This window comes from Larus michahellis, chromosome 3 (assembly GCF_964199755.1).
Source record: "Larus michahellis chromosome 3, bLarMic1.1, whole genome shotgun sequence".
Lineage (NCBI taxonomy): Eukaryota > Metazoa > Chordata > Aves > Charadriiformes > Laridae > Larus > Larus michahellis.
In genome coordinates, this window is record NC_133898.1 from 96498713 (window position 1) to 96516615 (window position 17903).

General features: G+C 38.3%; 2 protein-coding genes across 6 annotated transcripts in view; one reads left to right on the top strand and one right to left on the bottom strand.

Annotated features, from left to right (window-relative positions):
* IMPG1 (interphotoreceptor matrix proteoglycan 1) overlaps positions 1-1137 on the top strand; it is a 60160-nt gene extending 59023 nt beyond the window's left edge. Inside the window, exons 16-18 of the mRNA XM_074578346.1 lie at positions 297-473; positions 581-762; positions 1106-1137. Coding sequence (XP_074434447.1) covers positions 297-473; positions 581-762; positions 1106-1137 — 391 coding nt within the window. The remainder of the gene's footprint in view (positions 1-296; positions 474-580; positions 763-1105) is intronic.
* Positions 1138-7088: 5951 nt separating this feature from the next.
* Positions 7089-17903, bottom strand: part of MYO6 (myosin VI) — a 117262-nt gene continuing 106447 nt past the window's right edge. For 3 of the 5 annotated variants that reach the window (XM_074581341.1, XM_074581337.1, XM_074581339.1), the window contains 4 exons: positions 17597-17728; positions 14627-14653; positions 12161-12379; positions 7089-10677 (listed from right to left, as the gene is read on the bottom strand). In XM_074581341.1, the coding sequence (XP_074437442.1) occupies positions 10478-10677; positions 12161-12379; positions 14627-14653; positions 17597-17728 (578 nt within the window). In that variant the 3' untranslated portion in view covers positions 7089-10477. The remainder of the gene's footprint in view (positions 10678-12160; positions 12380-14626; positions 14654-17596; positions 17729-17903) is intronic. The other 2 variants (XM_074581342.1, XM_074581340.1) reach the window with 1 other exon arrangement.

Below are 17903 nucleotides of genomic sequence, written 5' to 3' on the forward strand. Positions count from 1 at the left end.
CCACAAATGTTATTTCATCTTCACCTGTAGGGCTAGAAACGTGTCAGAGGTGTTTCAAATGCGTGATTGCCTTAAAATGTGTAGGTTGGCAAAGAATGTCTGAGTGTCTTTTTGTCTAACATGCACGCTCGCGACTCTTTTCTCTGTTATCAACCACATCATTTCATACAGACCCAAAACAATTTAATTGTATTGGGAATACTCTGTTCATATTTAATTGCAGATTTTCATTTGAGGTACGCGGTATTTTCTGCCTTCAAGCTGTGTGTGTTTTTCTCTCCCTCTCCCTGTTCTAGATGCCCTGTACGTAGACACGAGCTTTACCAAGGACAGCGCTGTGCAAAATTTGCTCCAGAACCAAAACAACCCTTCATTTTTAAACCTCTCATTCTTGGCTTGCTAAGCCTTGTTTTTCTTTTCATCGTTTTAATTATTAAGTTAAGAAGAAAAAGCAAAAGAAACTCTAATTTGCAGTAAGCTGCTCACGATCTTTTTCCTTCACACTTCAAAATATTCCTTTTTTTTTTTCCTTTTGCAATTTAAAAAAATCTTACCTAAACAAAAACGTTCTGCATTGTAGAAGCCCTACTCCCGACAGCTGCAGTTCAGAAAATGCTGTAAGGATTAATCCTGCTTTTGAACACGATGAGCCCATAACTAGCTGTTGCCATACGGCCTGTAGTGTAAGTGCTTGTGTCGCTTTCTCAGAGATCATTGATCACGAAGCGTTACATGAACTTGAAAACACAATTCAGCGTGGAGGTAAAATGCACGGAAATACTTTTCTGACCCCCCAACAAACGGCCCCACCTCAAATAACAGGTCCACCTGCATGTATTAACTCTACAACTCAATCGAATTTGATTCTAATCTCCTGCTTAGCAATTCCAGAACTAAAAAGACTAATTCGTTTATTTGCTTTCCACATCTATTGCTGCTGTGTAGGGCAGCAATAACAGGATTGTAGAACTGCTTTTCTTACAGCTCTCTTGCATGGCTTTGGCGGTCCATCCTATCCGAGTGCTCTTTGTCATTTAGTGGAATAATTAATCTAGTGTTTTGGTTTCTTTTTTTTTTTTTCCTTTTTATTTTTAAACTGTTGTAGGTCACCAGACCAGTTTACGAAGCCAGGACTGACAAGTTAAGTCTCCAAAATTCTTCATTTCCAGCATCAGCCAGACAAAGCCAAGGTTTGTGACTATTTTCAAGAGCTTTAAAAATCCGTTGAGTTTCCTGTTTGACAATATTTCCAGGAAGCCTCTTTGTACTAATTCCATACAAAGAAAACCTCGTTTTTTCTTTGGATGCTTGATATGACAACAACAATCCCTTCTTAAGTGCTTTTATGCAACCAAGTTCCATCCTGTGTACTCATTTGCTAATGAAGGAGTCGCTGAAACACATGAAGAAGGAATATCTAAAATGAAAAAGCAACACAAAATGCAAACCAAAGGGGAAGTTTTAATAGGAGTAACAGATAGTTTAAAAATAACTTGTGCCTGTTTAAGCTACATAGCGTTTGAGCGAGCAGGAATTCAAGTTTGAGCAGAATACTGCTCGTATCTCAAACGTTATCCCAAGTATAGGACACCTCTTGTATCTCGGTGGGGGGTGGGGGGGACGGGGGGAAGAAAAACAAAGGAGAAATGCCAAGTTTAAAAATTCTCTAAAATTGCCAAACGGTCTCTTAATGCTGATGTATCCGAGTATGTTCTCTCGAAAAGTAAACAAAAAGCTTTTACTTTGCCATTTTCATTTTCCTGACTCACAGCCCAATTAAGAACATTCGTATCCATTATTCTTGAGGGAAACACCAGTAGCGGGCTGCCCTGGCCCTGTGGCAGGCAGGATACCGCGCTACACCAATCATCTCTGGCATTGAGCCGGTACATTGTTAGGTAAATGAAGGAACAAATAATGATACTACAGAGAAAGATTTTTTTTTTTTTTTCCACTAATCTTCGTCAAACGGAGGATTCCTGCCCAGGTCTGGTCTCTTCAAGTTCTCAAGGTGACAGTTACAGACTGAGGTGACAAGTGGGGGCACTGGAACGCAGTGATAAGAGATCGCCAGGTCAGCAGGGAGCTGCAGCTTGGAACAGCTCGGGAATGAATTGGCTTCACTGCTCATAAAAACAAGACGCACAGATGTTTGCAATTAATATTTTACACCCATCTTAAAAGAAATGTGCCTGTGGGTAACTGGAGACCAATAAACTTTCACACCAGCTGAACTACTGTTGCTAATTGCAAACGTTTGTTTTGGCCATTTTTCACCGTTACTTAAGTTCAAAATGAGTGTTTACATCAGAGTCCTTATGTTGAACGCATTTTTAATGACTTGATAAAAGACGATGGAGGAAGGAAAAAATGTAGGTAGAGCACAGCTTTCGTTTGCTGCGAGCACCACGTCCGTATCACAAATCTGGAAAACTCCTCTGGGGCCGGGACTTTTAAGACAGAATATGGCCCTTGAACTGAATTTTCAGGAGGAGATGGATTTCTAGAACTCGGAGGCCAAATTGAAAATTCCAGTCTTTAAATTCTGTTTTGCAATGTGTAATGCCAGCAGTGACAGCTTCCTAGGACACTACCTATAGTAAGTACAGCTCTTTATTTATAATAGTGTATATGAAAATAGGCATAAAATTCCAGTAGAAGCTAAAATAACCTTCAATTCCTTCCTAAACAGGAAAAAGTCTCCAGTTTAGTTATAGAGTCACTACATGCAAAATGATTGCAAAAGTTATCAGAGGGGGGGTTTGTTTCGTTGGGTTTTTACCCAATTAGTCATCCAGGAATTAACCTCCAGGGGAAGAACTTGCTCTTCCTTCTCTCTGAGCTCACTAGAAAACACAAGCTCATGCAAGCAGCTGAAAACCACAGCTCCCTCTCTAGACGGTTAGGTCTCCAGGAACTTGTGTCTCGCTCCACAAAGAGTATATACTATGAGGAATAAAATGACCCAGAGAGTCATCTTTCTTTGGGCCAAAGCAGGGTGTGATAATGAGCTAGAATTTACACATCCAGGTGGATCAGCTCGTTCAGACTGAGCCGTAAGGCCAACAAGTCCACATCCCGTTGGGCAACTATGGTTGAGAGTCAAACATGCCCAAGTTCTCTAAAAGTGATCCCGCTGATCCGAGTCTCTGCTGCCTTCCGCACCTACACGTGAGCTCTCTGCTCCTTTGAGATGAAAGGTGAAGACACCACCTCATTCAAAACGCAACTTTTCTGCTGTAACCTCCCCTGTCCCTGTTAGTGACTGTGCTGGACGTTCTCTAGTTAGTGAAAAAGTGCTGAAAAATAAAGCACATATTGCTTTTCAGCTCTAAGGGCCTGGTGTCAAGCTGTAAAGTCTATTATTTTTCAGCTGATCTAATGGATGCTATTCTATAGACTCGTCATTTACTTGTGCTCGTACATGGCACGGGGGAGTAGGTTTCTTTTTCAAGCCGTTATCTGGCAAAATTCAGAAACGGATCTAACCCTTGAAAAGAAAAAGGATCTCGTCTAAAGTCTTCACGAACTTTTCAAAGCTCGCAGAAGAACTGTGCTGCAACAGACACCACAGGAAAAACAGTTCTAACAAACTCGGATAAAACCTTAGGGGAGCCAGAATATTTGACACAAAATAGCCCAGACGCATTGGAAATAAAGCACTGTACAAGAGGACGGTAGAATAAGTTGTTTCATAATGCTGAATCTAATTGGCACGGACAAAGACCACTTCGCTTGATGCAAAACAGATGCAGGCTAAAAGTCATTACAGGTTCTCCCTAAGAAATATATAAAATACTAATTCTTTGCTCAGCAAAACCAGTAACCGACACATAGCATGATCCTCTGAAAAAGCCACTCTCGGCCACCAAGAGCCAATTTCATGACTGAAATTAAATTTGAGGAGAAAACAAAGCTTGCCATGTCTTTCATCCGCATGTCAATCATTTGGATCATCAAGCAAACAGTATTTTGGATTAAAACAATCCAACAACAATCCAAGTTACCCTGTTAGAGCTCCCCCACCGAGATCAGAGATTTAGTGTTTCATTACTGGAATCACGGGAGAAAGAAGACCTAAAATACCAGACAGAGACAGAATCGCTGTGCTTTTAGTCGGGGAACGTCGGGTTTTACACATGTAGAAGTTTGCACGGCGCAGCTGCCGCTCTTACACCTAAAACAACGCGCAGAAGCTGACTGGCCCAAAGCCTATATTATCCCAGGTCTGCCGGAACTGCAAATCTTGTAGATCCTTTAGACACGGCTTCTTCTGTAGCACGCTGCATTCTGACTCTTTTATTCAAAAATATGTTCTTCAGATCATGATGGTATCGGTGGTACTTGTTTGTTATTTCATACAGAAACGCGGCATTGTTATACCAGGGAGGAAAAATAATAATCTTACTCTGAGCTCAATGATTTACTGGGTAAAATAACTTCAGGATTAACTCAGTTCTTCCTACAAGGAACTGGAGATTATCTCAACAGATTTTGGGGAGAACTTGCCTATTAGCGGTAGATAAATAATACATTTTAAATTCAAAAATCCTTTTCAGATGTCTTATGAGAGTTTCTCTTACAGGTATTCAAAAAAGAAGGCCTGCATTATTCAAGACCGGACTTCAGGTTGATTATGCATATGAAAATAATTCACGGATTCCTAAAGAGATAACATTTTAGCTCTAAAATCAGTGCACATTAAACAGTTTTATTAAAGAAAAACAACGTGACCAAGTCGACCAACTACTTGACCATGTCTAAAATCTGCCGGGTAAGAAGGCACCAGCGTTAAGACGCATGCATTCAGCAGCCCGTGCTTACGCATCTTAACTGTACTATTATTTAAGAGCCGAGTGCTAGAAACAGCTTTTGCTGAGAAGTAAGCTTTTTTCAATATTGTACGGCACACCCATTCTGGTAAAAATATCGATGAGGTTTTGCTTCATTTCTATGCCCTTTTGTTAATCTTCCTTACATACGCTAACGTAAGTGGCAAACTGGGAAAGAAGAGCCGTCATTGACCAAAGGCCACATTAAAAGCGTTTGGGGACTTTTTCATTCTCTCCCTACAACGCTCACACTGCAAATCACACAGAAGTTGGGATGAATTTTTTTTTAATGGTTTCTATGAACATCAGATTCCTATTTTTCTGTTAAGAAACACATTATGTATACATATGTACATACACGCTTCACTGCTGAATTGCTGGTGACAGTTTAACTGTCACGCCCTGAGAATTCAAGCTGTATGCTGAGGCGCAATGCCGGCAGTTTCATCTTTTCGGAATATGAGATTTATGTCCACAAGCACCCTCTACAGTAGCAGGTAGGTTAGAGTCGCACATAAGCGCGTACACTTTAAACTCAGTAAACACACACAAATACCTTTGAGAGGTTACTATTAGTTCTTGTAGAAGAAACATATACAGACAAGGGGTGGCCATTAAGTATTTTATAGGTTTAGTAATTTATGCTCTATGGATCCACAATCGCGATTCACATATAAGCATTACTTTACTTTGAACGTTTCTTGAGAGAATATATCTCTCTATATATATATTTATATGCTGCACCAGTGTTGTATAATATTGAGGCACTGTTTGCTGCTTGGTGCATACCAGAAGTTGTACTTACAGCTCAAACTGAGCTTCTACAAAGTTCATGACTATACTGGATGACAGCTCCTCATTCAGGTGTGAAACTTCCACGTTTCCAGGACAGTAGCTGATTTTAGTGACAATTCTTTCTACTTCGCACCACCCGGTTACCACAGCAAAGACTGAACTTTAGTTTACCTTAATTATGTACGCTCAAAAGAACTGTTTACGAATTCCAAACAATTAACTGCACAAACAGATTTGCCTGCAAAACCACCAAAACTGGTGATTGTGTACAAATGAAGGCAATGCACCAAGAATACAAGGTTGAGTTTCTATTGCTGAAATAGCATTTTTACTTACTTTAACTAGAAAAAAAAATTAAAATTAAAAAAAGAAACCTAAGATGTGGTTTTACACAGTAACACTTCAGAATAAAACTCTAAAAATACTTCTTGCAGGGCACTGGAAGCCATCCCTGCCAACACGTGTTAGCTTTTCACTACTGCTCATGTAAGTTAAGAATGCTGAAAGCATTCCATTTTTTTCCATTGCAAATGTATTTTTGTATGTGTTTAGTATATTTCAATTCATACTAGTTATCACTAGTCAGATTAAAAAATGAGTAATTTTAAAATGTGTATTTTAATAATGATTGTTCATGACTGTATTTATCACTCTCAACTATTAATTACCAAATATATTTGCTGGATGTAAGCCTTTTGTATTTCAATAAAACATAATAAAACTATTTACTTGAAAATTTCACAGGGAATTGAATTAAATTGTATTTAATCTCACAATAAGACACATCACATTATTTTAAAACTGATGTGAAGCTACAGTTGGAAATGCAAGCCATAAAGGAAGTGAAACAAAATTGTATCTCCTAGATATCAAAGTCTGAATTATTTCAATCTTCTAAAATTAAAAAATTACCACTCTGGTTTAGCCCTTAAGACAGAAAAGTTTGATAACACTTTTTTTTTTTTTTTTAAAAAACCAGAAGCAACGCCAGACCCGCCCTCAAACACCAAGCTTGTCCTGCAGCATACAAACTCGAAGCATCGTGAGTGGTCTCACCAGTCACTGATGAAACAGATGCAAACAGCTGGTACACAGCACAGCAAATGATAAATACGTTGCAAGTGACAGCAATAAAGGTTACAAAACAGTAATAAGAGTAAAAAGAAAGATACTTGTTTCAACACATACCGAGAAACGAGGTATGAGACTTAGAAGAAAACAAAATCAGAATTTCTTAATATCAGAATGTTATTTTAGAGGAACACTTACCTGAGAAAATAAAGATGAAATCTTTACTGGAGTAGCTTTAACCACCATAAACGTCCGATAGAAGAGCATCGGGCAGTTCCAGCACGGAAATCCTTTTATCCCTCTCATAGATTCATTTACCCTTACTTATTACACTTTAAATCATTTAAATTATTACACCTTAAAAAGACAAAATGGTAAGAGAGATACAACTGAGATTTCAACATGGAATGTATTTATTATTTTTTTTAATTTTCAGTACAGTATTAGGAGGTCATTTAAATACTTTAAATAGAGATTTTGGAGAAAACCCCAAAGGATTCAACTAGGTAAAGAAAAACAATCTTATCAGTGGATGAAAGACAAGTATTTAACGACCTTGTGATGCTGGAAGTAGCATTCTCTAGGCAATTCACGTTCCTGGGTCACCTAGTCAGGAATGTAGCCTGGCACGGTGATTCCCCTCCTCTCCTCTGTTTTCTGGAGTGTTTCATGCAGAAGATCTCACTATAATGGACAACTTCACTGAGAGGCAGGAAATTATTAATATTTTTTTTTTAAATCAAACACATAGAACCAAGCCGACAGGTTTACCGCATTGTTTTGCTTCAAAAACCGAATTACATTTTTCTCTATAACCATAACTCAGAAGGGCGTTAGGTAACACTACAATCCTACAGACCATCCACCTCCTCCCTTTTTTATCAAATCAACCTACAGTATAATTACCTGACACGGCAGATGAGACAACAGAAACAACCGGTAAGCAGCTGAATATGGCTTGATGTGAAAAAAAGTAAAAATCTGAAATGAACTGAAAGTTAATTTTGTTGCACAAAAAGATGAATAGAACTAAAGCAGGTGCTGCTTTCAGTGTAGGAGGAGGGTTGGGGGGGAAAGCGTGCTACTGTGCAAACTAGAATACCCTGATTTTTGGAATCATAGAATTGTTAGGGTTGGAAGGGACCTTAAAGATCATCTAGTTCCAACCCCCCTGCCATGGGCAGGGACACCTCCCACTAGAGCAGGCTGCTCAGAGTTGCAGAGAATGCATCTTCTGCCTGCCTCAGGCATACTGCTGCAGCAATGCAGAGAGGTGGGAACATCTCATTCGAGAACATCCAGCCGCCAGTTCCTCTTCCACTAGTTCAAAGTCAATTTTATTTTCCTGATAGCTCGTACTTGTTAGTCGTTTACTCAACGAGAATTCCCATACACCCCATTCTGAAAAATAAATTTTCTTTCTGATGCCAGTCAAGGAATTCCTGGCATAATCAAAGGAACAGAATGGAAAAATTCAATTAATTTTATTTATTTGAGTTGCCCACAAGTACACTTACACATATATATACTAAAATATTTAAGAATATATATGTGTATACACACACACACTCCCTTAAGTATTGAGGTTCTTTGCTTACCATGTTCAGTCTCTTAAGATCTGTTTATATATATATATATATATATTTATATATATATAATGTATGTATATGAACTGAGACTGAAAGTGGTAAGTCAAGAAGTTAAATCTAGATAGTAATAAATACAGGGTAGGGCACCTCAGCCCTATCGGTTCAGTGATTTTTCTTCCTTGTATCACATGGATGATCACAGCTGCTTGCAGTGCTAAGTTTCTGGAGACTGGAAGTTCTGAAACTTTGGTTCCAGTTCAGTAACACATTAAACCAGTAACCTACATTTCAAAAGCTGCACCTTTCAACTCACACAAGGCTGTACAGGCTTGTACACAAGTGGCTTAGCCAGCAGTCTGATGCACTTGCATCTTCCAGACAAAAATTACTGCTTCAGTGAAGAATTTGGGTAAAATGGAAACATTTTCTCCTTTGCAATCGCATGACCAAAAAGTAGACTGGTCACGCAGCGGATGCCGAGATTCCCTGATGCAGCAGCTTCATACAGAATTAATGCGTTACTCAGATTTCTCAACGTGTATTACAGTAAGGAGTGTATTTGTAACAACGGGCAGACCGTGGCGTGCAGGCACAATCTAAGGTCATGCATCGTGAGCTTTCTCTGTGCTACAGAACTGTACCTCATGAAAGTTATTAATTAAGTATAGTTATGCATTTAAAAACTAAAGTTTCCAAGAGGTTTCAAAGTGAGTGAACAGTAAGGAAATTATTTTATAGTGTAAGCAAGCTTTGCCTATTCATAGAGCAAGACTTCATTTTTAACTCAGCTTGAATAAGTAACTGGACATCAAGCTACTTATCTTTCAAATTCCTATCAGAGACATAATAAATAATCAAGTTTAATTTGCTGAAATAATGGCCAGCATGGTGAAACAATGTTCGCCTAAGTGAACAAGAGGCATCTTAAGACTGTATGAAATTAGTAATTCCCACCCACAAGAACTCCCAGAACAAACTGCTTAATAAGGGAACCGTTACAAGCCATGAAACTCGACAGAGGAGATTCAGCTCAGTGTCCGAATCACTGTGATATTCCAGTATACTAAAAACTGTAGCTATTTCATCAGCACATAGCATTAAGATGATGCATTTTGTTATTGGACCAAGTTTTTATACAATCTAACAAAAGGTACAGACCTTGTGCATCTCGTTACAATTAAAATAAACAGGACGCCTGAGGCTCAGGCCTCAAGATTCAGTGAAGTTATACTGCCACCAAAAAGCTGAGCGTATTTCCCTTATGCTATCCTTAATCTTAGATGCCTCCAGATGTAAAGTCTTGGACACTTTTGCATAATATGTTGAAATTACACTACCTGGATAAACAAACTGTCCAAGAATTCTTAATGGAAATTTGGTCAGAAAAATAGAAGTCTAAAGGAAATTTGTACTTGAAGTGAAAAAACAAAAATAAACTAAGAGAGAAGTGGTATAAGCCCTAGCGAGCAGTACATTCTTTGAGTACCTCCAATATTACACACTATTGTCATATCTGAATGCTCTTCTCAGAATGTACAGAAAACCGTTTCTCTTAAACCAAGACAGAGAACGCATTAAATAGGAATTTATGGGTCTCAAGTTAAGGAGGATTTCCCATCAGTTTCTGAAAAAGTCAGTAAATACAGACAATCACCAGTTTTCAAATCAGGACATTAAAATGTCTCAGATTATATAAAAGTATACTCCAACTTCACCGGAACAGAAGTCAAAGCTAAGGCCTCACAATTCCAGTTATTAGAAACAGCATATCCTCTTTACTAGGCCAGCACTTGAAGCCAGCTATTCACTGTTTAAAAGAGGGGATTTTATAAAAAGGTGGTTGCAATGCAGTTCTTTGTAAGATGTACCCAAGTACAGACAGATTGCTTAAAAGTGGTAAGGTTATAACAGAAAGTGTTAAAGAAAATGCAACATAAACAAAATGCAACAAACTACACTGACTGAAATTGCTTCAAGGTCCTCATATGGAGTAAAGTTCACTACACAAATTAAACATCATGAAGTACAAATTAACAAACCACATGATTAATAAAATCTGTTCACTTTATATTAAACATCTCTAATATGACTATAGTAGAATGTTGACGTCCCCTGTTGTGCAGAGGAGCTCTTCCCTTTGTATCACGGGCAAGGGTTCTCATCTCCAACGCTACTGTGCAAAATGACCATTTATTTCAACAGGTTCTGCAGCATGGCTGTAGCATACGTAGGACGAGCTTGTCTGCTTTCAATCGCGTTTTGAAGATACTGGATACCTCCACAGCGCTCCCAAATTTCTTCAAACTGTCTGGGCAAAATTTCAGCACCTCGCTTTCGAGTTAAGCCAGTCTCTTCAAGGTTAAGCTCACACATATCCATATCGTCCTTACCTGAAACGGGCAAGGAGAAAAGAAAAATCTTTATAAAGCTTTTACATCATTCAAAGGTCCCATTAACAAAGATTAGATCTTTGTTAATTAGATTTCCTCTCTCAAGCTCTGATTTGTTAATAGACTTCAGAGCTTATGGGGAAATCGGTCCTCAGACACTGAATATTTATTTGTTTTGTTGGTTTTTTTGTACACACAGAGCAGAAAAGCAGTATCAGAATAAACTAGTAGCAGATGCTGCAACTGACCGAATTGTGCTTAAAAAGCAAGCAAAAAGGAACAAAGGGAAGAAGTTGAGAAGATCAGGATCTCGATATGTTCTCCTGAAAGCCACTATGGGATGGCACCCGGTTGTTTAACACACACTTTCAGTTTTACACAGTTGTACAGTGAACTGCTGTTATTATGTAATTTGTTTAAGCGTAGCAAAGTGTCTAAGTAGTCAAGACTTTTGATCAAATAGTCAGTATTCTTAATCTGTCAGCCTCCCACACTAAACAAACAATGCCTACCAAATGGGACTGACACAGAGAACCCAATGAAATGATAAGCGTAGCTCACTCGCTATATTTTAATCCTATTTTTAATAGGTGATCCATTGTATATGGTATCTGTGACAGCAATGCTACTTTTGGCTGTGGGCTTTGACACTGAACAGGCAACAGTTGGTACAAGGAATTCTATTAAAAATAATTAGCAGAAAACCAAGGAACTTCTGTCACTAGTAAAGTGTCACTCAGATGCTAAACAAATTGGTTATGGCCTTTTCCTCAGTCCCCAAGTTAAATACAAAGACTCAAACCACAGAAGTGTAAACAGCATTTCTCCGGTGTTTTCTCCCCCTTTCACTATCCTCCAGAAAAGGAGGATACATTTCATCACCAGACAATCTCTACCTATCCATTGCCACATTTAGTTTTTATCTTAAATGTTTAAGATTAAGCATTTTAAGCTTTTCTCTTTAGTTTAAGCTATTCTCCCATATTGGGCAGCACAAATATGGTAAAAGCGTCCGTTCGCTATTAGAACCATACTATGGAAAAGACAATATATTATATGCACAAATTGTTTTGACACAAACTGCTGTAAATCTTCCAAAAGCTAACTAAATAACAATACAATGATGAGTAGAACTTTTCCAGACAAATTGTGATGTTTTATCTTCATGCCGTCTCCAGGTCAGTGAATAATCTGAGGACACTTAATAATAAAACTATTTACATTTGGATTCCCACTCCGTCTACGATTTCCCAGATTAAAGCACATGTATGAGTAAAACACGTGACCAGTTACATCTACAAATGATATTCCGTAACATTTGGCCACCATCAACAGCAGTCCCAAATCCTCAAATTCTGCCCAGACAGGAACTGCTGATGAAAAAAAGAGGATCCAACTTGGGAAAGTTGTATCATCAGCCCCTGTTTCTAAAGTAATCAAGTCTGAACCTTTTCAACATTTGAGTTTTGCTTTCAATACCAACCTGCTACAAGGAGAATGGGTGCTTTGTCAGGATGAAGTTCCATTTGTCGAGCAATCCATGGCCCGTCAAAATGCGCATACCACCAACCCTTCTTCTTGTTCTGGGGATCTTTGTACTGGTCCGCAGGACGGATGAAGGGAATGCGGAAATAACGCTGTTGTCTGTTCATTTCAATCTCTTGTTGTCTGGCTGGTAGCTGGGTTGTTGGGTTCTGTTGAGCTGTCGTACAAAAAAAACCCAAAAAACAAGTAAACAAAAAATAGACAGAAAAAAGAAAAAGCCGTATTATGACTTGCTTCATTAATCATCAAAGTAAAAAAAAAAACCAAAAATAAACAAAGAAATGAAAAAAACCCACCAAAACAAACCCGAGAAAACCTGAGAGATTCTCTCTGAATACAAAATCATCTGAAGTCTCAAATCTAAAAAGTATTCCCGTCTCCTGTAACGTGCATTCTTTTAATCACTACAGCTACAACACTGGTGAGGGAAGGCTCATGTTAACTATTGTATCCATGTGTAATACAAGGTTGCTCAATGGCATCAGGTACTTTTAGACAAACCAAAGTGAGTAAAATAACATATTCTGCTTTAAATGAATATTGACGGTAAAACTTCACATACAAAATTTCTTACCAACCAGAAACCTTAATCAGTAACTGCCCTAGTTCGGTCCATCTCTTTGTAAAACAAGGTCACAGTGCAAAGAAGCATTTTCAGTTACAAAAATACAAAGCACCACTTGAAGATTTTTGACAGTCAACATAGAAGGGTGTGTAATACTGTTAGAAATGACGACTTTGTTAATAGAAATGTTGACAACAAACACTGCTTATTACAAAGCTGCCACCAAACATAACTTTCTGCCTAGATTTCTGTGTACTAAACTGCAGTACTAGAACTACTCTCTGGCTGCTTTTCTTTTTAAAGAAATTGTTTATTTCTGACCATTAATTTCAACTGACCAAACTTCTAGAGGAGACAGAATTATACAAAATCTTTTAAAACTTCATATATGTTTTTGCTAAACATTTCCCATGTGCACTGTTAGACTCCCTCAGAGTCCCACACATTTCAGACTTCGGAGAGAAACTTCCTTTCGAATAAAAGCAAATACTCTCTATGTTAACTCATCAACTGATCGACCTTCTTAATGTTATGCATACACTATTATAATCAGTTTTAAGTAGTAAATGCTCTTACAAGCAAGATCCTTTCCTTTAATAACTGCCTCCTGCAAAAGTTTATCAGTGATCTTGTTTCAGTGGTTTACAAAACCACTGTTACAAATACCCTAAGAAATTATGAACGTGAATCTATGCCATCTCTACAAAAGAAAAATCAGTACTATTCCACGTTTCAGCATAAAGGGAATAACTGAAAGTGAATTCCTTTTTTGTCCATTGTCTATTAAGCAGCAAAGCTAATTTTTGAGCTAAAATTTAATAAAATGAAAAATCAAAGTCACATCTAATAATGTATTTTTACAGTTATGAACAAGACTAATAGACTAGCAACTGCACCTTGAAATTTTTTCCACTTACATTCAAGCAAAAATACTTTTCTAAATGTCAAGAGAAGAATCTTAAAAATATATATATATGTACTATTCAAATCATACCCCCCCTTTTTTTTTTAACCAGGTCTACATAAACAAAGATAAGAAAAACAACAGATTTTAATAGGTGAATGCTACTTTTACACATCAACTCTGATAAAGCCTGGTATTTTACAGGGAGACATACTTTACAGTTTATAAGAAATTAATTCTAAGTTCTGCAAATACTCTGAACAGCTATCACAGCAGATCAGTGCTTTAGACTTGTCAAACACTTTTTGCACTGCAAAAGTAATTGCACTGCAATAAGCAATAAACCTTAGCGGTAATTGCTAAGGTTTATTTCTACCCCTATGCATACCTAAATCCAAGAGGAAATCTAGAGGACAGAACACTAAGCAGCAAATAAAGCCTCTACTTTTCAGTGCTATGGAATTGTAGTTCTTTATTCAAAAGAAACCATCACCTGAATGTTAGTTTGTGTGCTAGGAAAATAGCTGTTAATATTAAGTTGATTCCAGAGTTTTGCTACAAGAAGCCATGTACGGATAGGAAAAAATATTAGAACAAGCATAGTATTTCTTGGGGGTGGGAAGGCATGTAGGTGGGGGGAGAAAAGAGAAAAAAAGTGGGAGATTACACCTTCAAATAACCTACATAAAAAGGTTATTTCATTCTCCCTTCCCATGACTGCTCAAATGGGTAGGATCTCACAATTCATAAATTACTTGAGTAACACGTAATTACCATCAGTTGAATAACATTGCCAAAGTTGTAAAATAAAATTTTTTGAACAATTAAATTCTATTTGCACATGTAGCAAAACACTGGACTAATTAATGTTAGTACAGGGCTCTCAAGTGTTCCTATTCTTCAAAGTTAGCTTAAATAACCATCTCCCCACTTACGTGAGTTGCTCAAAAATGGTGCAAAATCTGTGAACAAATATTACATGTTGAACAAAACATATAAGTGCTCATCCTTTATAAGTTATAGTTTCGTTACCTCAACATTTTTCACCAATGATGATGAAAGACAAATGGAAATCTAGTTACAAAATAAATACAGAAGTTGAGCTAAGTATTTCTCCTCATTTTCTGCTCACTGGCATATACAAACGATTCCTTTCTTCAAGTATAATAGATTTCCAACTGCTTCTGTTTTCATCAGAATTTAATTTTGAAATTGATTGCTTCAATGATTTGCGGTGCCTGTCACAAAACCTCAGTTGTATAAGCTAAGCACAGATTGCTGTAACAAATCTGCTAGTTAATTAACGTAGTACTTACAATTTTTAACATTTTTACTAGGAAAAAATTTCCATACCTCTATTAATAACAAATTTGCCTACTCCAACAACAATACACAAACCAGTGTTCAGCTTCTACACTGAATGTATGAATTTAATTAAATTAGAAATAATTTAATTTAAAAAATTATGACATCAGTGACAAGACAGAAAGAAGAATCATGGAATCATAGAACCACAGGGTTGGAAGGGACCTCTGGAGATCATCTAGTCCAACTTCCCTGCCAGAGCAGGGGCACCTAGAGCAGGTTGCACAGGAACACGTCCAGGTGGGTTTTGAATGTCTTCAGAAAAGGAGACCACCGCCTCTCTGGGCAGCCTGTTCCAGTGCTCTGCCACCCTCAAAGTAAAGTTGTTCCTCCTCATGTTTTGGTGGAACTTCCTATGCTCAAGTTTGTGCCCATTACCTCTTGTCCTGTCACTGGGCACCACTGAAAAGAGCCTGGCCCCATCCTCCTGACACCCACCCTTTAAGTATTTGTAAGTGTTGATAAGATCCCCCCTCAGCCATCTTTTTTTCCAGACTGAAGAGACCCAAATCCCTCAGCCTTTCCTCATAAGAGAGGTGTTCTAGTCCCCTAATCATCTTGGTAGCCCTTTGCTGCACCCTCTCCAGCAGTTCCCTGTCCTTCTTGAACCGGAGAGCCCAGAACTGGACCCAGTACTCCAGGTGCAGCCTAACCAAGGCAGAGTAGAGGGGGAGGATGACCTCCCTTGACCTGCTGGCCACACTCTTCTTGATGCACCGCAGGATGCCATTGGCCTTCTTGGCCACAAGGGCACATTGCTGGCTCATGGTCATCCCGTTGTCCACCAGGACTCCCAGGTCTCTTTCCACCAAGCTGCTCTCCAGCAGGTCAGCCCCCAACCTCTACTGGTGCAGCACCTTACACTTGCCCTTGTTGAATTTCATAAGGTTCCTCTCTGCCCAAATCTCCAATCTGTCTAGGTCTCTCTGTATGGCAGCACAGCCTTCCGGTGTGTCAGCCATCCCCCCCGGCATTGTGTCATCAGCAAACTTGCTGAGGGTGCACTCTATCCCCTCATCCAGGTCATTGATGAATATATTGAAGAGGACTGGACCCAGTACTGACCCCTGGGGAACACCACTCGTCACTGACCTCCAACTAGACTCTGTGCCCCTAATCACTACCCTGAAATTCCAGCAACGCAATGCAATGCATATGCAATTCATAACTCAGTATATAAATGAATGGGAAGGAGACACCTTTGTATGAGGACTAATACTGAGAGTAAGTAGAGCACCTGTATCCCCTGGGATCTGTATCCCCCATGTCCCAGGACAATGCTCTAATCCCAGACTAACAGGGCTTCGGGGACAGCATATTCTCCTCATCTTCCCTTTCCTCTGCCTCTCCCATTACCTGTGTGGCCAGGAACACAAGATGACAGCAGGAAAGATCTGACTAAATTATTATATCCGTTTGCTGTGATTCAGTTCATTTCTTAGATTCCTTTTATAACACGCAATCACTGGACTTGAGGGATGGGGTGGCAGTGAAAGAGTAACAAAATTCACTCTGCAAATATTTCTCCAGAAACCAGGCACCTAATTTTCAGGTCTGGCAGTGTTAAACATGGTAACTCCTACACCTTCTTGTTGAATTTTAAAGGCAGTCACTTATTCTCATGAGTGCATTGCTTTGACATTAGACACCCATCTGTGAAACCAGCAGAATGACAGTCTAGTAAGAAAGCAGGGACTATGCAAAATTCGTCATCCCATAATCAAAAACTGCAGTATCAACACTCAGATAATTTTTTAAAAAGGGAATGTAACCTCTAATGCATGAGGCTTACGGTCTTGTAAATGAGAAAATTATTAGCATCTTTAAAAGGTATCTACATCTATGTCTAAGTATCTGTATCTTATGAAAGAAAAAAAACATGAGAAAAAAAAAACAACTTATCATAAATACTCCTTGTTTTGTCTAGACCATAACAAGGCATGATTCCTTCCAATCTTGTTTTTCTAGCACCAAAAACAATCACATGCAATTCTCTCACAGACGGACTATTTCAGAACTAGTTGTAGAATTTTCTGTTCTATCCTTAGGTATAATTCTGTGTTCTGAACTATCATTAACTTCTCCCAGAAAGCAATACTTGTAATTACAGAGGTCAGAACTAGTATGAACAAACTTTAAAAAAAGTCTCAAAACGCAAACCACAGTTTCATAAACAGAAAATTATCTTCCTTAGTTGTAAGTAGCACAGCAATGAACATTTAGCAAAAATGCCAGCAACTGCAACACCAAATCAAGAATCATTTTAACAGATGCGAGTTGGTATGAGAAAAGGCTTTAGGAAGAGCTATTCAGTACAGGTATCTGGGTCTCCTGAAAGTATTCTACTTTCTGCAAAGTATTTGCCAGTTACAATCTTTTCAAAATATTTACCTTAAATCAATACAAAGATACTCTAAACCCCCCAAGAATTTCCTGCAACCTAGCAAAACTGAAATTCATACTAGAAATGCTTTCTTTAGAATACTGTCACCAAAAATTACTATTTGTGTTATTATAAAGACAAAATTCTCTCTCCTCACCATAGTCTGTGACTGATTTGGGAGCACGCTGTTCTGCTTCTGCATTGCGTTTCTTATTCTTGGATTTCCAAGCGTGATATACCTTTAGCCTTCTGTGAAACTCTTCTCTGCAAGCCGCCAACAGTTCAATATCTATCTCAAAAATAAGGAGGGAAGAGAGGAGTGAGAAAAAAATTGGAAAAATTATTTATTAAATGCTTTTCTATATTGATAGGTACAGAATTTAAGATCCGTTTGTAACACTAATGTGTTATAATATAATAAATCCTCATTCTCTGCAGCAACAGGGCCTGTATTTTATGGCCCT